This window comes from Glycine soja, chromosome 19 (genome assembly GCF_004193775.1).
Source record: "Glycine soja cultivar W05 chromosome 19, ASM419377v2, whole genome shotgun sequence".
Classification (NCBI taxonomy): Eukaryota; Viridiplantae; Streptophyta; class Magnoliopsida; order Fabales; family Fabaceae; genus Glycine; species Glycine soja.
In genome coordinates, this window is record NC_041020.1 from 27,453,937 (window position 1) to 27,476,909 (window position 22,973).

A 22,973-nucleotide genomic window follows, 5' to 3' on the forward strand; every position below is an offset into this window, starting at 1 on the left:
AATGAAACTGAAAACAAGAAACAACCAGCAAATGAAAACAATAAAATTTCGTTTTCAATGTTTTCAGTTCAAATCAGAAACCTCATTTTGGATAAAATGAAAATGTAATGACAAAAAATGTAATTTTAAACAAATCTAAAAATACAAAAAATAAGAAGTTAACATATCATAAATTTTCAGTGTTTTTATTTCTTAAAAACAGAAAACAAAAAGTCAAATCAAATATGTTTTCAGAATTCTAATCTTTTGAAAATAAAAACAGTTTTCAGAAAATGAAAACAGAAAATAAAAATACAAATCAAACACACTTTAAGTAATCCTAAAAAGACCTCTATAGTCGATAGGACCAAGATGACCTACGGTGGTGCCATCAAACAAAATTAAATGATTGAATTTTAAAATAAAAAGGTCAATTGACAAAAATTAAAAATTAAAAATTACATTTTAACCTTTTATAAAAAGAAACTTTGGACAACAGCATTAACCATTAACCAAATGGTGCAAAATTAGCCAAAACAACCCCCCAAGATTTTTGTTTCCCTCCAACCCAAATTTTATTTCCTTTTCACTCTCTTATCCTTCCCACACAGTACTGACAGAACTCAGAACCATACTCATTCGTTTCACTACAACACTCCAAAACCCCCAAACCAAAAATATCTCTTTAACCAAACCTCAACAACACACTTCTTTCTTCTTATTATAGCTTGTTGCACCGTAACTGAAAATTGAAACCCTCTTTCGCAAAATTTCCCAATTTCGCGAAACCCTAACTAGCCCTATGGAACTCTCTCGTCTCTTCGTTTCCGACACGTGCTTCTTCTCCCCTCCGATTCGCTGCTCCCCTTCGCCGGCGCTGTCCACGTTTTTCGCCGTCAAGAACCGCCGGAGCAGGAGGAGGAGCAGCTTCTGTTCCGCCTCCAATCCCGACACCTTGGTCGCCGGCGGTGCCGCCGTCGTCGCTGGGGCCGGCGAGAAGCACGAGGAGGACTTGAAGTCTTGGATGCACAAACACGGCCTCCCTCCCTGCAAGGTTGTGCTGAAGGATAAACCTTGCCCCAATGATTCTCATAAACCTATACATTACGTCGCAGCAAGTCAAGATCTTCAGGTTCATTCTTATTTTTATTATTGTTATTGTCTGTGACTGTTTCTTGAGCAAATTTACATTGAGAGCATGTAGTGCTTTTGTAAATTCACATCACCAAGAACAGGTGTTAGTGTAATGCATTTCTATTTTCAAACAATTAAGGGGAATCAGGGGGTTATTTATTAGGAATAGAAAATCCAGGATTATCGTGTGAATTTCGAAGAAACTACATGAATGTTGGTGTATTTTGTACTTGTATCTTTGATGGGGTTTTGTGATGTTTTACTTGCAGGTTGGCGATGTTGCATTCTCCGTTCCTAATTCCTTGGTGGTTACGCTGGAGAGGGTCCTGGGAAACGAGACTGTTGGTAATTGTGAAATGATTTTTATTCTTTGGTCTTGAATTGTCTTCTTATGCTTCTTTCCGTTACAATTGAATGCAAGTTATTGCATATATTTTAACATTTTTTAACTAATTTGCAAACAAGTGAGGGTGAACCGTGACGTGATAGTAAGGTTGTTGTCTTGGGACTACTTTTTTTTTTTTTTTTTAAAGGCTTGTCTTGGGACTACTTGGTGGGAGCCTAAAGCATTTGCTCATCCTTTTTAATTTGCTAATAAGTGATGGAAATTGAAATAGCTTGAAAGTGAAAATACATTTAATATTTTTTTTCTCCTTTGATTAAAATAGCTTGAAAGTGCAACAAAACATGTATATTAGTCATGGAAGTGAATACCGCAAACACCTAATCTTGAATTCTTTCATTTGATGGACAATGGAAAGGGTGGTTTGTGTCCTTTTCCCCACTTGTTTGTAGCAATTGATTTATGTGTCACTGTGCTGTGTAATAAAAGCTAGCTGTATTATGGATTGTAGGTGTATTGAAGCGTTGAAATTTTAATTTATACTTTGTTCGTTATCCTTATTTCAGCTGAGCTATTGACTACAAATAAATTGTCCGAATTGGCGTGCTTGGCATTGTATCTGATGTATGAGAAAAAGCAGGGGAAGAAATCTTTCTGGTATCCGTACATCAGGGAGCTTGATCGCCAACGAGGTAGGGGCCAACTGTCAGTGGAATCACCTCTTCTATGGTTAAAATCTGAGCTGGATTACCTGTCAGGAAGTCCAATTAAGGTATTCCCCTTCTCTCCTGATTAATGACGAATACTATTATACTATATCCATTGTACTGATGAACAGAAATATTAGGTTGGTGTTGGTCTAATGCTTGATATTTTCCAAATATAACCTGACTAAATTCTGATGTCCGTTACTTAGGATGAAGTTATTCAAAGGGAAGAAGCAATAAGAAAAGAGTATAATGAACTTGACACAGTCTGGTTTATGGCAGGTTCTCTATTTCAGGTAATAAAATTTCCCCGAACAAGTTCAGTAGTTATGTACATTTTGAGATTTAGTGCTTACATTATTTGCATAAATATAATGCAGCAATATCCATATGACATTCCTACCGAGGCCTTTTCATTTGAGATTTTCAAACAAGCCTTTGCTGCTATTCAGTCTTGTGTGGTGCATTTACAGGTAAAGTTTCCTTGTTATCCGATACAGAACTATACAGTTAGTTAAGTATGCAATAAAAAAAACTCTGAACTAAATAGTGGCTGACCAATCTTGTAAGTCTATTTTGGTTCAACTCTAATGAGGTTGCTACATTTGTCCATGAAATTGAATTACCTTAATTTGAAATGTTGTAATCTTGCTTGATACTATTAAATATCAGGCCAAAGAGCTTTACTTATTGATCTAATTTGTAGATATATTTTAATTTTTATTGATTGTTGGATTTGTCAGATGAAGTGGTGATAATTTATAAATTTAGATAGAAAACTTTTCTACTGTTACTACTGAGTGTGTATGAGTTTCAGCATGCATGTATACTATTATTGATCTTATTTTTCACTTTTGCATTATGTAGTAATTTCCTTGCACTCGTTCGATAGTTGCCATTACATTTCATGATTTATCTTTAACACTACCTTTGTCCCTATATGTAATAGACTTTTTGTAACTTGCTTGTCCCTTTCATAAGAATCTTTTAAAATTGTCTTGAGTATTGATAAGATAAAGTCATTCTCTCTTATGAGGATCGGAGAGAATGATTAACACACATTAATTAATTAGGTGAAAATAGTGAGATGATGAGTCCTAGTAATTTTAAGGGTAATTTTGAAAAAATAATACAAATTGTTAACAAATTTAATGCCACTAACTAAATCAACTAACTTTCTTAATGTGTAAATTAGTTAAAAGAGTCTTACATTTTGGGACGGAGGGAGTATTACATTCTAGACTTCTGATTGATTGATTTAGTGTTCTGCTTCTTTCATTTTGTATGGGAGCGTGCATTGCTCTTCTTCTGTCTGGATATCTACTGTTTGCCTTATAAATGCATGTATTACTTCCCCTCTCTTTCTGCAAGGTGTGCAAATTGACTGCTTGTCCTTTTTGAAATCAGAAAGTTAGTTTAGCTCGGAGATTTGCTTTAGTTCCCCTGGGACCTCCTTTACTGTCCTACCAAAGCAACTGCAAGGCAATGTTAACTGCTGTTGATGGCGCTGTTGAGCTTGCAGTTGATCGCCCGTATAAAGCCGGGGACCCAATTGTTGTGTGGTATGATACGTACTTCATTTGATTGCATGTAATTTGGAAAAAAAGACATGGTTTGGCAATGACTTTGTTTCTTTATTACGAGCTTCATTATAAGATTTACAGTTGGTCATTGTCAGGTGTGGCCCTCAACCTAACTCAAAGTTGCTTATAAACTATGGTTTTGTTGATGAAAATAATTCCAATGATCGTCTTATAGTTGAGGTAAATGTTGGACATTTACTTTGTTTTATTCAGTATTTTGTTGTTTAAATTCAAATTTAACCTCGATGATACAACTGTCCCAGGCAGCTTTAAATACTGAAGATCCACAATATCAAGATAAAAGAATGGTGGCTCAAAGAAATGGAAAGTTATCAGTTCAAGTTTTTCATGTATCAATACTGAACCTACTGCTGTTTATTTTTATTTTTTTTAATAAGCACTGAACCTACTGTTGTTGAAGGTTATTTAGTGAATTTTCTCATTAATTCCTTAATTCAACCTTTGTGCAGGTATATGCTGGGAAGGAAAGGGAAGCTGTCTTAGATATGCTTCGTTATATGCGTTTGGGCTATGTTTCAGATCCTTCTGAGATGGAATCTGTCATCTCCTCTCAAGGTCCAGTTTGTCCTGTAAGTTTGTTTCATCCAGTGCCTTCATTATTTGAATTTGAAGAATTATAAGACTGCTGTGGTCACATCCAGCATCTGTACTGGATACAAGTAAAATAAGTTCTCCTGATGTCCTATCCATTTACCTCTTTCATATATTGATTTCATGAATTGAGGGTATGATCTTGGAAGTACTATGATAAATTAAAACAAGATTTTATTCCCCTTTTATAAAAAGAAATATTCTTATATAATTAAATGGAGAGTATATCTTTCGATTTGAAAAGTCGATTCCATTCATACATTATAGGTAAGCCCTTGTATGGAACGGGCTGCGTTGGATCAGTTGGCTGATTATTTCAAGGCACGGCTGGCTGGCTACCCTACAACATTGGCTGAAGATGAATCTATGGTACTGTTTGCTTGAATTAGAAGTTGATTCAATGTAATGTATGACTTGTCAACTTTTCATTGATAGTTTATGCATTTCTGTAGCTGACAGATGATAATCTGAATCCAAAGAAGCGAGTTGCTACCCAATATGTTAGGCTGGAAAAGAAAATGCTCCATGCCTGTTTGCAGGCAACCACCGACTTCATTAACCAGCTTCCAGACCACACTATATCTCCATGCCCCGCTCCCTATGCACCTTTATTGAAATGAAAGGTTCAACCCTCTCTCTGCTTTTAAACAGCATCACCGTGTTTTTAATGAATTGGAAATTTCTGCAGTGAAGTTCCTTAATTTTTGTCCCTCTACTTTGTAGGAACTGGAAATGTATGTAGTCTGAACTGTACAAATATGGATTTGATGAACCAGGTCAGTCAAATTATATATTCTTGATATGCATCCAATTAGAAATCCCCTGAATTAAGGTAATTTGTGGTTTATCCTCTTCAGCTTTGGTTTATATGTGAATGTAGGACTTTAGGATTGGATAAAGATACTCAATTCTTTAAACTTCTCACTGTGTGAAAAACACCCTTTGTTAGCAAACCATTAAATGTCAGCTGAGTTGTAAGACAATAATTTCTTTGAAATAAAAAAAATAAAGTTAGGAAAGAGATAATCTTGCATTATCCATGTTTTAAAATAAAATAAAATGCTTGTGCTGTGTTGATTGGTAGTTAGTGTTTCATGATTGTTCTTTTCTCACATTTCTAACTGCTTTAGTAGATGCTTATGCATTATAATAGGAGAGTGACAATTCCCTGTATCTGAAAGAAAGAACAGTGCATGAAGTTTGATTTTGAAAAACCATGATGCATAGAATAAAGTAATTTCTGAATACTATGACGGATTTCGTAGGTCAATTACAAATGCATATAGTTGAATCACGGCTCATTGAACAATGATGCAAGAGTTCCGGATTTAAAAGGTTATGGGTCTGCCTTTCCCCCTGAAGATAAAATCTCAATCCGAGTGTTTTCTGCATGCCCCCTTCAGGTAGGCGTGTCGCTTCATTCCCTAGGTAGGACTTAGGAGGAAAGGAACCATCATTTGAGCAAATTTTTGTGTCTTACTGTAATTGTACCGACGATTCGAAATTTGAGTGTTGGAATGATACTCAACTTTGTAAATGGAAACCTGAATCCCAAATCCTAATTCAATTGTGCATATATAGTTCCATGAATTATATTGATCCGTTTTTTTTTTAATTTTATTTCGTCAACCCATCTGATAGTTTACTTTAAAGAGTATTGGAAAAATGTTGAGTGTCACAAGTTTTTTTCTATTTTTTGCTGACTTCACAAAAGTTATAGGAGTATTTATTTTTGTTTATTTTTGTAACGAAGAATGAAGTATATTGATCCGTTTCTTTTTAAATTTGTTTCGTCAACCCATCTGATAGTTTACTTTAAAGAGTATTGGAAAACTGTTGAGTGTCACAAGTTTTTTTCTTTTTTTTGCTGACTTCACCAAAGTTATAGGAGTATTTATTTTTGTTTATTTTTGTAACGAAGAATGAAGTAATAGTATTTATTTTAGTATTTGCTATAATAAATTATTTTATCTATTTTCCTTTAGTATCTTTTTTGTATAAGTTATTGTGGTTTGAATCAAAGTTTTGGCTTTATAAAAACAAATAAAAAATGAGACCAAAAAATTCGTTTAAATCTCTTTTTTTTATATATAAATTTTTGGTTCAGTATTTTTCAGTAAATGACATCTAATTTCCACATTAATGATCAAGCAGTAGGTAAATTAGAAAAAAATGTTTTCAAAGAATAAAGATCCAAAAATAGAATTTTCATATTAACTAATTAGGAAAAAGTTCTATGGTGGGAAGCCTAAAAAGAGGAATCAAACATTATTGCAGATTTAGAATGACAGAGGATGTTGAAAAAAACTAAAATCCCTTCCAGCTAAACAAGTATATGGTCATTTAAATGGACATTCATATTTTCTAATGTGTATTAAATCTTTCTTATATGTCTTATATTTTTTACTCCTTTCACAACTAATTAAAACATGAGGTTCTTTCTCTATTTTGAGTATCTGTGTCTGACCTCATAATCATTGTCACAAAAATAATATCATACACGAGCCCAATACAAAACACGGGTAAAAAATACTTACAAAAGGGATAATTCATGTTTAGTCTTCAAGGGACATTCATTTACTTTAACAAAATACAAAATCATATAAATACCTGAAAAATATTAAAGACATCAAAACAATCAATATTTTCAAACACATCAAGTTCCTCTCTGTTTTCTTCATTCATATTAACTTTTTTAGACATTATGATGTTATATATCTACTGATCTTCGTCCATCTTAACAAAACATTTAAAAAAATTCAATGACAAACTAACGACACCATACATAATTCTAATTACTTATAAATAAATTTATTTATTTTAAAAAACTTCCATGTTAATTTTTTTATGTCTTCTAGACTACATAAGTATGTCGCAATTTAAATAAATATATTTTTTAATATATATTATCACACAATTTTATTATTATTTTTACTACATTTAATAATACAATACATTGAAATTGATAAGCATATATATTAAAATTTAGACTTGCATAAACTAATATACGACATAATGTTATTATTATTTTACTTGCATAAAGTAGTTAATGTAATAATATTTGCACAAATATTATAAAGGTTTAATTACTCATCTGGTCCTTGCTACAAAAAAATATCAACTCTTTTTTTATTACCTTTTAGTACTTGCTAAAAAAAATAAATATATATGCTACAAATTAGTTAAAAATTATCAACTCTTTTTTTATTATAAATTATCTTGCGATAAATTACTTATGAATTACTTACCAATATTTTTGCGGTTAATTGTAATTCATAATATCAATCATATTTTGATGGTAAGAACTAAAAAAGAATCAAAATATAAACTATAGAATTAAAAAGACCACTTTCAAATTATAAAAACTAAAAATAATTAAAATGAAAATTATAAGGACTAGAAAAACCAATTTTAAGCTAAAAAGAACTAAAATTATGAAATTATAAGGAGCAAATGAGTAATTAAAAATATTATAAAAAACATAACTAAATTTATAAAAAAAAACACTAAAATAATTTTTTAAATTATTATTAGGTTATACAAATTGCCAATCCGTATAAATTATATGGATTAACAATCCTTACGAAGCATACAGAATGTTAATCCGTAAGTTTTATACAGATTGTCAATCTATAAGATTCATACGGATTGTGAATCCATATGTTTATTACCAAACAAATTAACTCGCAACACACAAAAAAACTTACCTCCATCGTTGTACCGGGACACCCACCATGATGATAACCACGTGCTGCCAATGACCACCGCCACCTCGATCAAACCACCCACAACAACCAGGACCTCGGCCAGAAAGAGAAAGCTCATCTTGGTGAATGAAGAAAAAATAAAACCAACACACAAAGAAGAAGAACTTAACAGGGGTAGTGTTGGAAATTTAATAAAAATTGTTGGGTGTAGAAGAAATCTACACGGTGCAGGAAGAAAAGGCCCTAAGAAGGCCCAAGAGCCCAGAGCGATTCTCGTGGCTGCAACAATAGAAGCGTTTATGTTGTGTCCCAAATCTTCCTCTTGTTTCTGCAGCTTCTCTGTCTCTTTTCTTCACTTTCTCCTTATTCTTCATTAGATCCTCAGTGGGATCGACCCTCATTTCGTAAGTTCCTTTTTCCCCTTTTCATTTTTTTGTTGTTGTTATTTTTTCAATGTTAAACTATTACTGCGACACGGATCTGTGACTCGCTTCTTAATTACGGGGTTTTCAATCTTCAATATTCATCTCTGTGTACCTATTTGCACGTGTACCAATTTCGCATCTATTTTCTCTCTGTTTCTTCCCATTTGGGCGCACGAAGCTTCATTTTCTGGATTCAACTGAGGTTCTTTATTTTATCTTGCTGTAGAAAAATTTATCTGCCCTATTGAGATTTCATTTGAATGTGTTGGCGATGTGGGCTTTTGATGTTGCTGCATTTTCTGTTTGTCACTCTTTTTTTCTTTTTTTAATTTGAGTGTGTGGTAGTTGTTGCTGAAAATGCCTGCAAATACACAATTTATTACATTTTTTTTTGTATTTTGGATGTAATAAATGTGTTCTCTCCCAATAAAAAGCTTTCCACATTTAATTGTTTAAAATCAGCACTAAGAAGTTATGTACACAAAACCATTGAACTTATTGTGTGTTTTAAGATTATTCTCTCTGACTTTGTTTGCATACTTGTGCTTTTGTCTATTGGTTCCAAGTTCTTGTTGTCAATGTGTTACATCAAGTATTAGGTTACATCAAGAATTAGACTCTGGCTATTTATAGATTGTGTAAAGCCTTGTTTGGATAAACTTCTCCATAAATACTATTAGGAGAAGAAAATAAGAAGTTAAAATGAACTATGTTTCTATCATGAATTAAAATCAACTTGTGTGACTGTACTTCAACTTTTATAGAAGCTCTCTTATCTAACTACTCCAAAAGTTGATATGCATAATTTGATTTTGACTTATGGGAGAAACTTAATTCATTTACCTTATTATTTTTTTTAACTCCTATAAGTGCTTATGAAGAAGTTTATTCAAACAGGGGAAAAAGTGATTTTCTTGATAAATCATCTTACCATAATCTAAATTCTAAAATATAAAACTTGCTAGCATTTTTTTTTTGGCAATTTTCATTTTTGGGTTCAGTTTTCATGTTTCTTCATTGTAGAAACAGTTGGTAACTTTTACTTATCTCTATTCACACTTATTTGGTGATGCTGTCTTTCTCATTGTTGTTGTGCTTATTTGTAGAATATTATCTATGATACTTGGTTGGAGGTATTTATTTACTTTTCTGTAATTTATTTTATATGAATGATTGCAGTGTGAACTGAGATGGCTGGAGGTGTTATTCGGCAGTTATTTAGGAGGAAACTCCAATCTCATTCTCCTGTAAGCTTTAGCCCCTCTCTTCATGGCAAGTTTATTTGTTTTGGAATATTTACTTTTCTGATCCTTGTTGCATGAGACTTAAATTGGAGACCCTTAGACCAAAAGTTGGGGGTTGAGAAAAGAAAAAATTGTTCTACAAATTTGAGGCATAGGGAGCACTAGTATTTCTGGAAGATGTTAGTTGTTAGATTAATGTGACAATACTATTGAGAAAAATTATCTACATCATCATATAATTGCTGCTAATTTGCAAAAGATTTATCAATTTCTTTTTAGAGTAACTGAATAGATTGCAGCATAGCTTGATTATGCATAGTTGAATACAAAGAATTCGAACATGCCAATCTTTGGAATAGTTACTTTTCTGGTCCCTGCAGCAACAGACTTAAATGGAGACCATTAGACAGAAAGTTGGTGGTTGGGAAAAGAAAAAAGAAATTGTTATATGAATATGAAGCATCATAGGGAACATTAGTTTTTCTATGTTAGAGCTGATCATTTATCTTTACTTATAATTCTTTATTTGAGCAATATTGTTTGATGTTAGATTAATGTGGCGATTCTGTTAATCTCTTTTTTTTTTTTATCTAGATCATCATATCGTTGCTGCTAATGTGTAAAAGATTTATCAATTTTGTTTAAGTCATAGATAGAATGGACTGCACCATATTTATTACATCGAACATGCCAATCTTTAGTTGAAGCTAAAATGTTTGTAGTTGACAAACTTGCAGATCTTTCTAAGTCTTAAATGAGCATTTGAAGATGGACAAAGATAAATTTTAAAACGAAAAGAAAAAAAACTCTTGCAATGTGCTAACTGATGATATGCAGCATCACCAATGATTAAGCCAACCAGTAGGTGGGTTTGGTTGGCTGCATGGGTCGTTAGGTTCTATCAAAACCTAATTTAATGTTAATTCATTTGTAGTAAAGTGAGGTTGAGCCCTAATGCAACAGTAAAGTTTCCCTGTGACCCGATGGTCACTGGCTTTGAATCTGGAAATTGCCTCTTTGCATATGCAAGAGGAAGGCTGCGTACAGTGATCCTTCCCCATACTTTTGCAAAGTGAGGAGCCAGGGTATGCTAGTTTTTTTCATTTGTAGTAAAGTCTTTTTTATTTTAAATAATCTGACTATGTTCCATTTTTCTTAAAAAGCCTCCATTGGTCTTGTGACCAAACCACCTTATGTGAGTTTTTGTCATCTCCTCAATAAGTGTTACATGATCTTTTAATTAGTTATATTGTTTCAAATCCTACATTTTCTTCTATCTTCTGTCATCTTCCTGAGCATTCTCATATTCACTAACAAGGTTTTCTAACTCGAGAGTTATAATCCCACAGAATATTTGTAATGTGACTTATAAATGGTAAGTGTTTACCACATAAAAATAAGGTAAAACAGTTATCCATAATGTTTATCAAAACTCCATCAACTATAGTTGTATTATGTTTTGCAACATAGAATGCTCCCTAGAAGGAAATAATGATGCTCATCCAAAAAATATCCCTTGTCAAAGCACAATACCTTAGTCCATATCCTCTCACCTCCAATATCTTACTCAGTTTATGTATGCAGTATGTACTCCTTTTATGTTTTAATAACAAATGAAAAGAACAGAGGAACAGCCGTGCAGTGGATTGAAATAACAGAACAAGAACAGAACTCGAGTTTGAAACAGAACTTAACTTTGATTTCTCTCCATCATGTTGTGCAAAACCAAAACCCTCTATTTTCCAAATGTTGTCACTCCTTAATGATGAATGTTGGGTTTACAGACATCTTCGCAGCATAAAAGACAATGGGTTTATGTCTTGATATGCTGGGTTCACAATGCTGGACTTGATGGAAACTAAACTCCATGCAGTGTCTGAGCTTTGAATGATTTGCAGAAAACAGATGTGGATGAGACTTTTGATCAATTCGTGTGATTGAGCTCTCCAAATTTAATGCTTGACATTTTCTTTAGCTACAATATTGCATGTAATGTGTAGTAAATGAGCACTCAAATCAACGTTGTTTTGGGTCAATTGGGGGCATATATAACATTTTTTTTTTACTTGAATCACTGAGTCACTTCTTAACTTGTGAGTTTATTTGAATTTAACATTAGTCTATATTTCCTTTTGTCCTCTAAAAAAGAATATGTGAAAATCCCTTTGTTTCCTTTTGAATCTTCAATGAAATCAATAGATATATAGCCTCCTTTTTCTCTTTTTTGAAGACTGATATATAACCTCCTTGATTGATCTCCTTGGCATAAAAATAAAGTTGGCTCTCTAGTACACTCTGTTGGCCTAATTTACTCTCATTCTCTACCAAGGGAGGACGAGCCTTGGGCAGCGGTAAAGTTGTGCCTTGATAACCGGTTGGTCATGGGTTTGAAAGTAAAAACAGTCTCTTTGCATATGAAAGGTTAAGACTGAGTACAATAATCCCCGCTCATACCTTCTCATAGCGAGTATCCTTCTGGTGTTGGGTACATTAGTTTTTTTAATATTCTCCACCAAAGATTTAACATCAAAACATCTCAGTTGCGATGGTCACCACAACCTCTGAACCATGTCACCCCCTGATTCGTAACTCTACATTGTGATCATGACTGCAATTGCAATTTAAAACTTTGTTCTTTACCGTAGTCTTATTGTGAGGTTGACTTGTGTAGTTTGCACAATTTTGTACATCCCCTTTTATTCTTATAAATGGGTATGAGGTATCAAATTGTTCCTGTTCGGCTAATCTAGCAATTCTTGATCTCATTGTCTCATTGAACAAGTTAGTAAGCCATGTTATACCCTCCCCCCTTAAAAACTTCAAGTTTGAATAAGAATATTATCTGGTTGTTTTACCATTGTCTATCTTTCTCTAGCCCTTTCTTTTCCTGAAATTCTTGAATTCTATGTAAAATGTATAATTTTGACTATGTTCTTTAGTGAATAGTGATTAAACTCTCTATATGTTATTGTTGCATGCCCTTCATTGAGCAGCTTGTCGAAATAAGTCATCCATTTTTTCATGGTATCTTGCATAATTTTACCAAAGCTTTTTATGCCTTCTCTTCTTTTTTAATGAGATTCACTTGACCTACTTTTTGCCTTTGCTGTGCTTCTTGTCCTTCCAAACCTTGCATAGCTGATTGCCTAATGCCAGGTCCTTGCAAAAGAGAATTATTATGTTATGCTGATAGTGTCTAATATATACCTTCATCCAATTTTTAATGTCATGGGTCAAGAATGAGATTGCACTAAAACTGATGTTTCTGAAATTTAGACTGGTGTTTTTTTTCTACTTTTAGAAATCTCCCTAGCATTAGTGTTGCATTGCATGTCTTAACCATTGTCACCAGTTTGTCTTGGTGTAGCTTTTTTACAAGCATATCATACTTTTGCAATTTCATTTTGCTTAATATTTTATACCTTAAGCTTTAAAGACTCTTGAATTTAAATTGTTTCCAACTCACTGTTAAACAACTACTGAATTCAAAATTATATTACGAGTTTATTTATTTATTTATTTTGGAGGGCGAGCCCTGGTGCAGCGGTAAAGTTGTGCCTTGGTGACTTGTTGGTCATGGGTTCGAATCCGGAAATAGTCTCTTTGCATATGCAAGGGTAAGGCTGCGTACAACATCCCTCCCCCATACCTTCGCATAGCGAAGAGCCTCCGGGCAATGGGGTACGAAGTTTTATTTATTTATTTATTTTGAAAGGCATATTATGAGTTTATACTTCATCCATATGTTAATGCAAAAGTTTTTACACTATTGGTAAACACTAAACAAGAAAAGTGCATTTATTGTAGCAATTAAGATTTTTCATTTACAGGAAACTCTTAACTGTTCAGGTGGCATCACATGACATTGGCACTATCGGTCAATCTGAATTAAATCCCAATTGCATGCAATATGACATCCAATTATGTTAGTTCTCATCAATTATATTTTATGATATAAAGAATACTTATCTTAGAAGTACTTTGGATGGACTTGTCCATGTCCTAGCTATAATTCCTCCCTCTTAATAGGACTGCTGTGGACTTGGGTCCAAATAAGTAATAATCAATTCATATGCAAGATTATACAAATATCGATTATGAATTTAAATCTCTAGATCTTTTGTTATGTTGCTTATATTTCATTTCATTTGAGTTTCTCTCTCTCTCTCTCCGCCCCCCCTCTCTCACTCTCTCTCTTTCACACACACTCACAAACACACACACACATAATGTGCATGATGTGTCTGGTGTCTGCATCTGAGTTTGTGTTTTTATGTTGTGCATCACATAATTTTTTCGACTTCATAGCATTGTGCCTTCCATGGTACAATTGTGTTGTTTACTAATAGCTACTTTATACTTGTTGCAGAATTCTTCTTTTAAGTCATCCATTATCACAAAGAAAGATGGTTCTGACTCTACTGGCAGCAACTCCTTAAGAGTGCTTGCTTTTGTTGGAGCTGGTGTGTCAGGGTTTTTAGGTTTTGCAACAACAGCATTTGCTGATGAAGCTGAGCATGGCCTGGCTTGTCCAAGCTATCCATGGCCTCACAAGGGCATCCTTAGTTCATATGATCATGCTTCGTGAGTTTGACCTGAAATTTCTCTACATTTTCCTTTCTATTTTCTTGCTCAACAATATGATTTGTGAAGTTAGCAACCATGTTTTGTCAAACTAGTCCCTGTTGAATTTTTAAGGTGAATTACAAGTAGTTATTAATTATAGGTACTTGCTTATTTTCCTTTTCTTTTGTCATATTGTCCTTATTTTCATTTTTCTGACCCTTGGATCAGTCATTCAATCTTCCTCTCGCCTTGGCATTTCATGTCTTTTACACGTGATCTCACATGCTATAAAATAAATCTTGTCTGTGTATATTAATAATATTTATCATGAATTATTTTATCTAAAAAATATCATACAATGATTGTTAGAATGTAATTTTCTAAAAGAAATAGTTGCAATTCCAAATTCTGTAATAAAGTATCCCTTCCTTTTTCTTTTAGGGAAATTTTCTGGGCCTGGATTTATAATATTGTGAACCTGCATTCTGCTCTATGCCACCGTCATATGGTCAAATTAATTTTGTTTTTTACATGAATGCTATATAACTATTTATACTAATTGAGGTCTTACAGTTAACTGATTTTGAATGAGCAGGATTCGTCGTGGTCATCAAGTTTATCAAGAAGTCTGTGCTTCTTGTCATTCTATGTCTTTGATATCATACCGTGATTTGGTTGGTGTTGCTTATACTGAAGAAGAGGTAAAGGCTATGGCAGCTGAGATTGAGGTGGTTGATGGCCCTAATGATGAGGGCGAGATGTTTACACGCCCTGGTAAACTCAGTGATCGCTTTCCCCAGCCATATGCAAATGAAGCAGCAGCTAGGTTTGCTAATGGAGGAGCCTATCCTCCAGATCTAAGTCTTGTTACCAAAGTAATGACTGTAGTCTGCTAGTAATGTTTTTAGATTTTCTATTGCTTTTATATCGGAAATAATTTTACCCTTAATATTTCAGGCTCGCCACAATGGTCAGAACTATGTGTTTTCCCTTCTAACCGGTTATCGTGACCCTCCTGCTGGTGTTTCGGTAAATTTTGCTCTATTAACATTTTAAATAATTATGCTTATTGCTGTAACTTTTGCACATTCTACTAAAGTTGTCTTATATGGAAAATTGCTAGACTACGTGATGGGTGATGGTTTAGAACCAAAACAAGCCATTTTGTAAAATCTGTTGTGTGGCTTTGAAATTTGTACAAACACAGTCAATAATGGTCAAATAATAATATCTCAAATATGGTGGGTTGGGGATTGTTAAGAGCCTTAACAATGCATGAATTTTTGGCACATAATTTTCGTACTAAATTTGATGTAAGGTCATTCCTAGGTGAAACAGAGTTCCTTAGTTTTTTAACATCATTGTTTCTTTGTTCCTATATGTGACTCCAGTTATCAGTCATGCTTCTATATAGATATTAACAAAGGGTGATGAACTTAATTATACTTTCTCAACTTTCTAATTCTCAACAAATCTAAATATATTGCACTTAAAGTGAAAATTTCGATTGTTTTTTTTTTAAAAAAATGTAGATTAGAGAAGGACTGCACTATAATCCTTATTTTCCTGGTGGGGCTATTGCTATGCCTAAAATGCTTAATGATGGCGCTGTTGAATATGAAGATGGTACCCCTGCTACAGAATCTCAGGTACCTTTATTTGTTGAGGAGTGGTTTCAGTAAATCTCATGACATTGATTATCTATGAACTTCGGAAAAATTATGCAAAATATATTTTTGGTTACTTTTTGCTACAGATGGGTAAAGATATTGTATCATTCCTGACTTGGGCTGCGGAACCTGAGATGGAAGAGAGAAAACTGGTTTGTTTCCTTTATTATCCTTTTTCCACCAGATCAATAAAGAAATTCTTTATTTTCTAAGGACATTGCTACCATATGCAGATGGGATTCAAATGGATATTTGTTCTATCACTGGCATTACTTCAAGCTGCCTATTACCGTCGCCTTCGGTGGTCCGTTCTAAAGTCTCGCAAGCTGGTTCTTGATGTTGTCAACTAGCTGCCTTCCGGTTTCATTTCATTTTTCACATCAGGAAATATTATTGTTGGCAATAATTTTGTCAGATGCTAAGGTTGTCTCATCATGTCAATTTTGTTGATGGAGTAACTGAAGCATGTTCTATTTTTGTTTGAGATAGAAATAAAGCTGCTCCGTTTATGTGAGATATAGTTACACTTTTTCTTCCTTCTCAGACCTATGTATTGTTACATTCTCCAGGATCCTCGTACTCTTATTTTTTTCCCCTCAATCTAGATTGTTCGGTAATTGACCTGTGATTGGGGTTTATTTTGGTTACCTTATAATAAAAAGAGACTAGGCCTAAAGGTTCCTTTTGGAAATTCGAAACAAGGTTCATTTTTACATCATTGCTTTGTTATGATACTCGTGGCTCAATATCTTAAGGATACCTTTATTTAGTAAGGTGGTTTATGTTTTTTGGTTATAGTCGTTCTACTCGTTTTCTGATTTCTAACAAACACTCGTAGATGCCAACTTTAATAAGAATGCAAGATATTCAAAGGTATATTATAAAACAGAAGATGTTTGGAGTCTTCGTGATTACATGATATTATCTTGATAATTGTGTACATCAAATTTTATAGATGATTTAGACATTTATAAATATATAATCTAATAGTACCAGTGCAGTCTGCTTGGACCACCTGAGTGCCAATGCTGCTATCTGTTTCCTATCAGTTAAGGACTAAACAGAGAAGCAGCTGTAAAAACTACTCCATCTTGGTCTCTATAAATCACACCAAAACCCGATCCCACATTCTTAAGCGGAGGCATCAAAATTGACCTTGACAACACCAACAGCTGGTTTTAATCATCGAATATTGAAGGCTGGATGGGATTGTTTCAATTGAAATTCTTCCAATTTAAGAGCATTTGCTTTGTCTAAAATCATCCAATGAGGGAATTTTCTTTAATCCATTGATTTAGACAGAACCAGATAGTCCACAGAAAGCTCACATTCTGCCAATAAATTCCAAATCCCCTATCTGTAAGCATGATTCAAACCAGTTCAAAAATTGTCCAGGCAAACTAGATTGTCTTTAGATTCTTCACATAACAGTAAAGCATGAATAACAATTTCATCAGACAGACCACATATAGGACAAACAGAATCCACATTCATACCTCTCTTAACCAAGTTTAGACATGACAGGTAGAACATTGTGGCAAGCTCTGCAGGCCAAATTTGCACATTTTGGTAAAGTTGCGATTCTCCGGAGCTTCTTCCAGATGTCACCAGAGAAAGAACTACAAGAAACTAGAGAAAATGAATTAGTGCCAAGAGCTTGAAAATATCCGGATTTTACGGAATAGTTGCCATCACCAGTAAATTTCCAAATGAGGCAATCCCTTGCTTGATTGTTTCTTAGAGGAATAGGGAGATAGAAGGCCCAAATACTTCCCATGTTGCTTCAGAGCCTTTACACCCAACATTTCTAGCTCATGTATTCTAGTACTCGACACATTTTGGCTAAAGGAAACATTTGTTAAGCTTCTTCTTTTGTTGCTTTAGCAAAAATAATACTGTCATCTACAAACAATAAGTGGGAAATGGAAGTGGCTTTCGCATACCTTAATACCATGCATTGCATTAATTTTCCACAGACTTTGATATGAGGGTTGAGAATGCTTCAACACATAAAATGAACAAGTATGGGGAGATGGAATTTCTTTGTCTCAATCCTCTGAAAGGCCTGAATTCTCTCATGGATGATCCATTTGTTAAAACAGAGAAAGAAACCGTTGTGACACATCTCAATCAAATCGCCACTTCAAGGGGACACCCATGTCAAGTAAGATACTCTCCACAAAGATCCACTCCACCATATCATATGCCTTCGAAACATCTAACTTTAAGGCCATATACCCATTCTTACCTTGTTGCTTTGTGTTCCATATAATGGAAGCTCTCGAAGGCTATAAGGGCATTACCAGTAATGAGTCTTCCTGGCACATACACACATTGGTTTACTAAATTTTTTGCATGTACAAGTAAATATGATAAGTAAATAATAACCAAACCATAATCGGTTTTTCATAATTGGCTTTGGTTTGTTAGAATTGGTTTTAATTTTAAAAAACCAGCTATATATCCCAAATTGGTTACATAATCGGCTATAACATTTTTTTTTGCTAAATAACTAAAACTAATTATATATCTTAGATAAATAATTGATTTTGATATTTTAAAAAAATAGATTTAACTTTTTCCCTCAAAAAACAGTTTTAACTTTTAAAGACATTGCATGTAACATCCCAATTTTTGGGTCCATGGGTTTATGTTGTATGTGTGCATGTTTATACACATATTGATTGTTTTATTTGTTTTTATTGCTGCTTGACTAACTATATTGTTTGTGAAATAATAAATGGCTTAGATAAATATTAGATAATTATAGTTGTTATTCATGATTATAAACAAGATGGCCCTCGACCTCCTGCTCCTGCTTTGACAGTTGATCAAGTCTAAGCTATGATTGATTCATCAATTCAAGCTCAATTGGAACAACAAAAGCAAGCGATTACACAACAAGTATCTGGCCAACTGCAATTACTCAACCATGCTTTCACTCATCAACTGCAGAGTTCACTTGGTCCAATACAAAGTGTGCTGCAACCATGTTTGTTACTTTTTAAATCTTATTTTTAACTCTATTTTACTATTTAAACCCTAATTTTAACCCTTCAACTTCATTCATATTTATTATTCTTTAAACCTTGTTTTCTTAATACCATGCTTACCATCAAATTTATGACTTTGATTTTTTGTTTTTTGGTAAATTACTTTCTAGAACAACATAAATCAATTCCGGTAGTTTCCACAATTTGTCTTGGAAAGTAATTTGGAAACTATACTTTTAACAAAGTACTCAATTCTAGAAACTACTTTCAAAAATTGATATATGTTGTTCTATAAAGTAATTTCCAAAATTAAGTGTATATTGTTAACATAGTTTCAAAAATTACTTTTTGAAATTGATATATGTTGTTCTAGAAATTAATTTTTGGAACTGTGATTTAACAAATAAAGAATATAATTGACAATTAAAATATAAAGAAGAAGGAGGATGTACTTAGTAAACACTGAGTGTAAATAACAAGTGTCAAAACTAAGTTTATTCTTTTTCTATGAAACCTATTGGGCTAAACCCAATATCTAAATCTTTCACTAAGGAAAAATCTTTTTCCACTTCTTTTTTTTAAGCAAAAGAGGTGGCACAAAGGAAAGCGGGTGAGGACATCCCAACAAGATTGGCACCCCTCACCCCCAAGCCAGAGCTACACCACTAGGTAAAAACAATTTTAATATGTCAAAACAAAATTTTCTTTCTCTTTGTTATATCTATTTTGACCGAAAGTCATTAATCTAGTGACCCAAAATTCAATTTTTTTATTCATAATGTTTTTAAAAATATAGACCTACTTTTGTTTAATGGGCCAAAACCCTATTTTAACTAAACCCAATATCTTGCCTTTATTTTTCCTTCTAACATGAATCTAATGATAATATTTTTTATATATGTATTTTTTTTTTAAAAAAAACATCATCTTTTATTATAGTGGACCAAAATCAAATTTTCTTGCACCTAGAGTTGTCAAAATGGGTTTGGTTCGATGGCTTGACCCGGATAACTTGTAAAATAAGCAGGATTGGACTATAAAAAAGCATTACCTAAATAGAATTGAGCCTATTTGACCTTGACTGTTTAGCCCATCATAGCCAATTGGGCTCAAATTAGGCTATCATGATGACATCTATAAAAAAACAAATAAAAATATAACACATCACTATTGCTACAATTAAATGTGTGACGAAGAGTGATTTTAAAAAAATTGACATGGTGGCAAAAGCATTGGTCTTCTAACTTGATAATACTTTCCAATGATTGTGGTTTTCTTTAATGAAAGTATTATTTATTTATTTGCTTTGTTTTATTGTTCGATCATTCTTGTAAAGCTTGAGAGCAATCTGTGAGCTCAATTTGTATACACATATGTAAGACGATAGCTATTGTCAAGTGTATACCTTCCTAAAAAAATGTGTTGATCTAGAGGAAAGGATCTTGATGGAAAACCAAGAGTTTTTTTTTTCATAAATGATATAAATAAAATAATTATGTATCCAAATAATACATCCAAAAAGTTATTTACATGGATGATAAAATTACTATTTTGTTGGGTCAAGCTGGAATTTAGAAGGGGAGATTGAATAGATTCTTTCAAATACTTTACCAATTCATTCTTAACACATAATAAAAATACCCCTTTAAATCAATCAAAGTTTCTTCAAAAGATCGTTATAAAACAGAAACTTCAGTGATTATAACATGTGTAAAAAAGACAAAATCTATTATGATGGCCCTTGAGATCAATTCTACTATCAAGATAAATTCAAGACTTAAAGTTTAGAAAATAAGGGAATCACACAAGAATTTATACCAATTCGGACCTACATCTAGTTGTTCTAAGTCCCCTTAGAACTTCCACTATAAAGAGAAAACAAGTACAGATACTATACACACACAATTTCCTAATAGAAATCAAATCTTTCTCTTGAGCCTTACAAGAAAAGACTCAAACTTGAAACTCTATTAAAACTTTAACATTCCTAGTAACCCTAACCAAGAGCGACAATCTAAAAGAATGAAAGATAAGGGATTGTATATGCCTAAAATGTATAGATCTTTAATCTTCAATTTTTCTTCACAAGATGATCAATTTATGATGGTAGAATGAATTATTATTTGATCAACTTCAATCTTTAGACTAAATGCAATGCTATTCTTTTAGAAGACTCTCTTGAAATATTTTTCTCCAAGACTGAATGTATGAAGAGTCTCTCATAAAGAAAACACATAGAGACATTTATAAATTTTTACAGTTAAAACAAATATAATTGATTATAAAACTAGGTAATTGATAAATTCGTCAAAATCCCCTTTAATCTGCATTTCTAGAAACCGGTTAATCGATTATCAAAAGGATAATCAATTAATTCATTTTAGTATGAGTATTTTGTTCCTTTTGTGCTATATGGCTAATGGATTATCATGTGTGGTAATCGATTATAAAATCACACAGAGAACTTCTCTTTGTTTCCAGGAGCTGGGTAATCGATTATCCTAAGCTAAATATCCTTCCTTCTTCTGAAACTGGCTTGGGCATTTGATTAACAAGTTAGGAAATTGTTTAATTCGATGCTTCTAGCCAAATTTTAAGTAGAAGTAAGTTCTTAAGAAACTTAGAGAATAAGAATACTTCGTTCACTTCATATTTGATTCATCACTAAGCATGAAAAAACTTAGACTATATCACACACATGCCTTAGTCTATAACATTCAATACAAATGTCTCATCTATTAAATATGTTAGGCATTGCAAAATTATCAAACCAAAACAAAAAAAAAGTGCATTAAGATTTGATCTAGCATGTTCATGGTGAGAAATTGGTTCCCCCCCAAACTGATTTCTCACCTTCTTTTTTTTCCTAACCGATTTCTAAACGTGCCTTTATTTTTTTAAAACCTAATTATGAAAACAGTTTTTTTTTATGTTTTTTAATTTTTTATTTCTTTTATTTCTTTTTATTTTTTTAATTATCTATATTTATGTTTTGTTTAAACTGAAAATAATATTATTTTGCATATGTTGTTGTTAATTTTTTTTTATCATTTTTTGAAGAGTTGAAATCCTATGTATTATTGAAATCATTTTTAAAAGTAAGTGATGAAATATCTCAATTAAAAAATAGAAAGACTAAAATCGATGATTTAAAAAATATGAAGACAAAAATAAGCATGTTTTTATTCCTTATATCTTCATTTTGTAGTAGTTTTACCAAAAACACAATAGTAACTAAAAATAAGGAATCATCTAGAGTTGAAATCCTTTGTATTTTCATTTTATTTGATTATTAAAATACATAATTGAAATAAAAAAATATATTTAACCAACAAGTTGAATTGAACTAAAATGTTTAAATTACAAAATAGATATAAAATTACAAACAATAGAACAAAATTTTTAAAATACAAAGAATATGACATAAATCTAACATTGTTGGCTTGAGCCTACATAGTGGGGGCAATTTTTATATGAATTTCCTAGGATGCCACACATGAAACATCACTTTGGTTGACCTAGCTCTCATATATTGATTTCGTTGTGGATACGAGAGGAGATGGAACGACCCTTAGAATTTATTTTCTTCTCTGGGTCAAGGTAGATTCTTGCCTTGTGACATGGTGGCTAATAAGCTTCGTTGCACAATTCCTTAAATAATCCTCTGTATATGTTGGAGACACTTTCCAACATATAGGGAGGTATATAGTTGATGTACTCATGATGAGCATGCTTACAAGCAGCAACAACATGAGAACAAGGCATGTGCACTTTTTGGAATTTGCCACAGTCACACAATCTTTCATTTAGTCACACAATCTTTCATCTAGCCTGACCATGAAATTTTCAGCAAGTCAAACTTCTCTTGGGTTAATTGTCTCATAGACTAAGAATCATATGTCGTATCGATCGAATTCAAGAACAATGTGTTTTCCTTTCTTTGGGTGTCTTCCATGGCCTTGTTTAGTACTTGCGTATAAACTTGGCCAAATGTAAGCATTGCTGCGACT

General features: G+C 32.8%; 2 protein-coding genes across 3 annotated transcripts; both read left to right on the forward strand.

Moving 5' to 3' along the window:
• Nucleotides 1–527: 527 nt before the first annotated feature.
• Nucleotides 528–5,973, forward strand: LOC114400310 (ribulose-1,5 bisphosphate carboxylase/oxygenase large subunit N-methyltransferase, chloroplastic-like). 2 transcript variants are annotated; one of them, XM_028362715.1, is made up of 13 exons: nucleotides 528–1,111; nucleotides 1,383–1,458; nucleotides 2,023–2,228; nucleotides 2,373–2,459; nucleotides 2,544–2,636; nucleotides 3,571–3,725; nucleotides 3,842–3,926; nucleotides 4,010–4,096; nucleotides 4,217–4,336; nucleotides 4,626–4,727; nucleotides 4,811–4,981; nucleotides 5,082–5,190; nucleotides 5,624–5,973. In XM_028362715.1, the coding sequence occupies exons 1-11, from the start codon at nucleotides 782–784 to the stop codon at nucleotides 4,976–4,978; spliced, it is 1,509 nt and encodes a 502-aa protein (XP_028218516.1). In that variant the 5' UTR covers nucleotides 528–781; the 3' UTR covers nucleotides 4,979–4,981; nucleotides 5,082–5,190; nucleotides 5,624–5,973. The 2 variants fall into 2 exon arrangements, with proteins under 2 accessions (XP_028218516.1, XP_028218515.1); XM_028362714.1 differs by having other exon boundaries at nucleotides 737–1,111; nucleotides 5,082–5,134.
• Nucleotides 5,974–8,356: 2,383 nt separating this feature from the next.
• On the forward strand, nucleotides 8,357–16,688 carry LOC114400824 (cytochrome c1-2, heme protein, mitochondrial-like). Its single transcript, XM_028363466.1, has 8 exons — nucleotides 8,357–8,469; nucleotides 9,670–9,737; nucleotides 14,104–14,318; nucleotides 14,896–15,175; nucleotides 15,258–15,329; nucleotides 15,833–15,949; nucleotides 16,057–16,122; nucleotides 16,204–16,688. The coding sequence occupies exons 2-8, from the start codon at nucleotides 9,681–9,683 to the stop codon at nucleotides 16,318–16,320; spliced, it is 924 nt and encodes a 307-aa protein (XP_028219267.1). The 5' UTR covers nucleotides 8,357–8,469; nucleotides 9,670–9,680; the 3' UTR covers nucleotides 16,321–16,688.
• Nucleotides 16,689–22,973: the final 6,285 nt, after the last annotated feature.

Excerpts from the sequence above, each read along its gene's own strand:
- LOC114400310 (XM_028362715.1), top strand. The coding sequence starts at position 782 with ATGGAACTCTCTCGTCTCTTCGTTTCCGACACGTGCTTCTTCTCCCCT. Across the intron at positions 1,459-2,022 it reads CCTGGGAAACGAGACTGTTG|CTGAGCTATTGACTACAAAT; the intron begins GTAATTGTGAAA and ends TCCTTATTTCAG. Across the intron at positions 4,728-4,810 it reads TGGCTGAAGATGAATCTATG|CTGACAGATGATAATCTGAA; the intron begins GTACTGTTTGCT and ends GCATTTCTGTAG.
- LOC114400824 (XM_028363466.1), top strand. The coding sequence starts at position 9,681 with ATGGCTGGAGGTGTTATTCGGCAGTTATTTAGGAGGAAACTCCAATCT. Across the intron at positions 9,738-14,103 it reads AACTCCAATCTCATTCTCCT|AATTCTTCTTTTAAGTCATC; the intron begins GTAAGCTTTAGC and ends TACTTGTTGCAG. Across the intron at positions 14,319-14,895 it reads AGTTCATATGATCATGCTTC|GATTCGTCGTGGTCATCAAG; the intron begins GTGAGTTTGACC and ends TTGAATGAGCAG.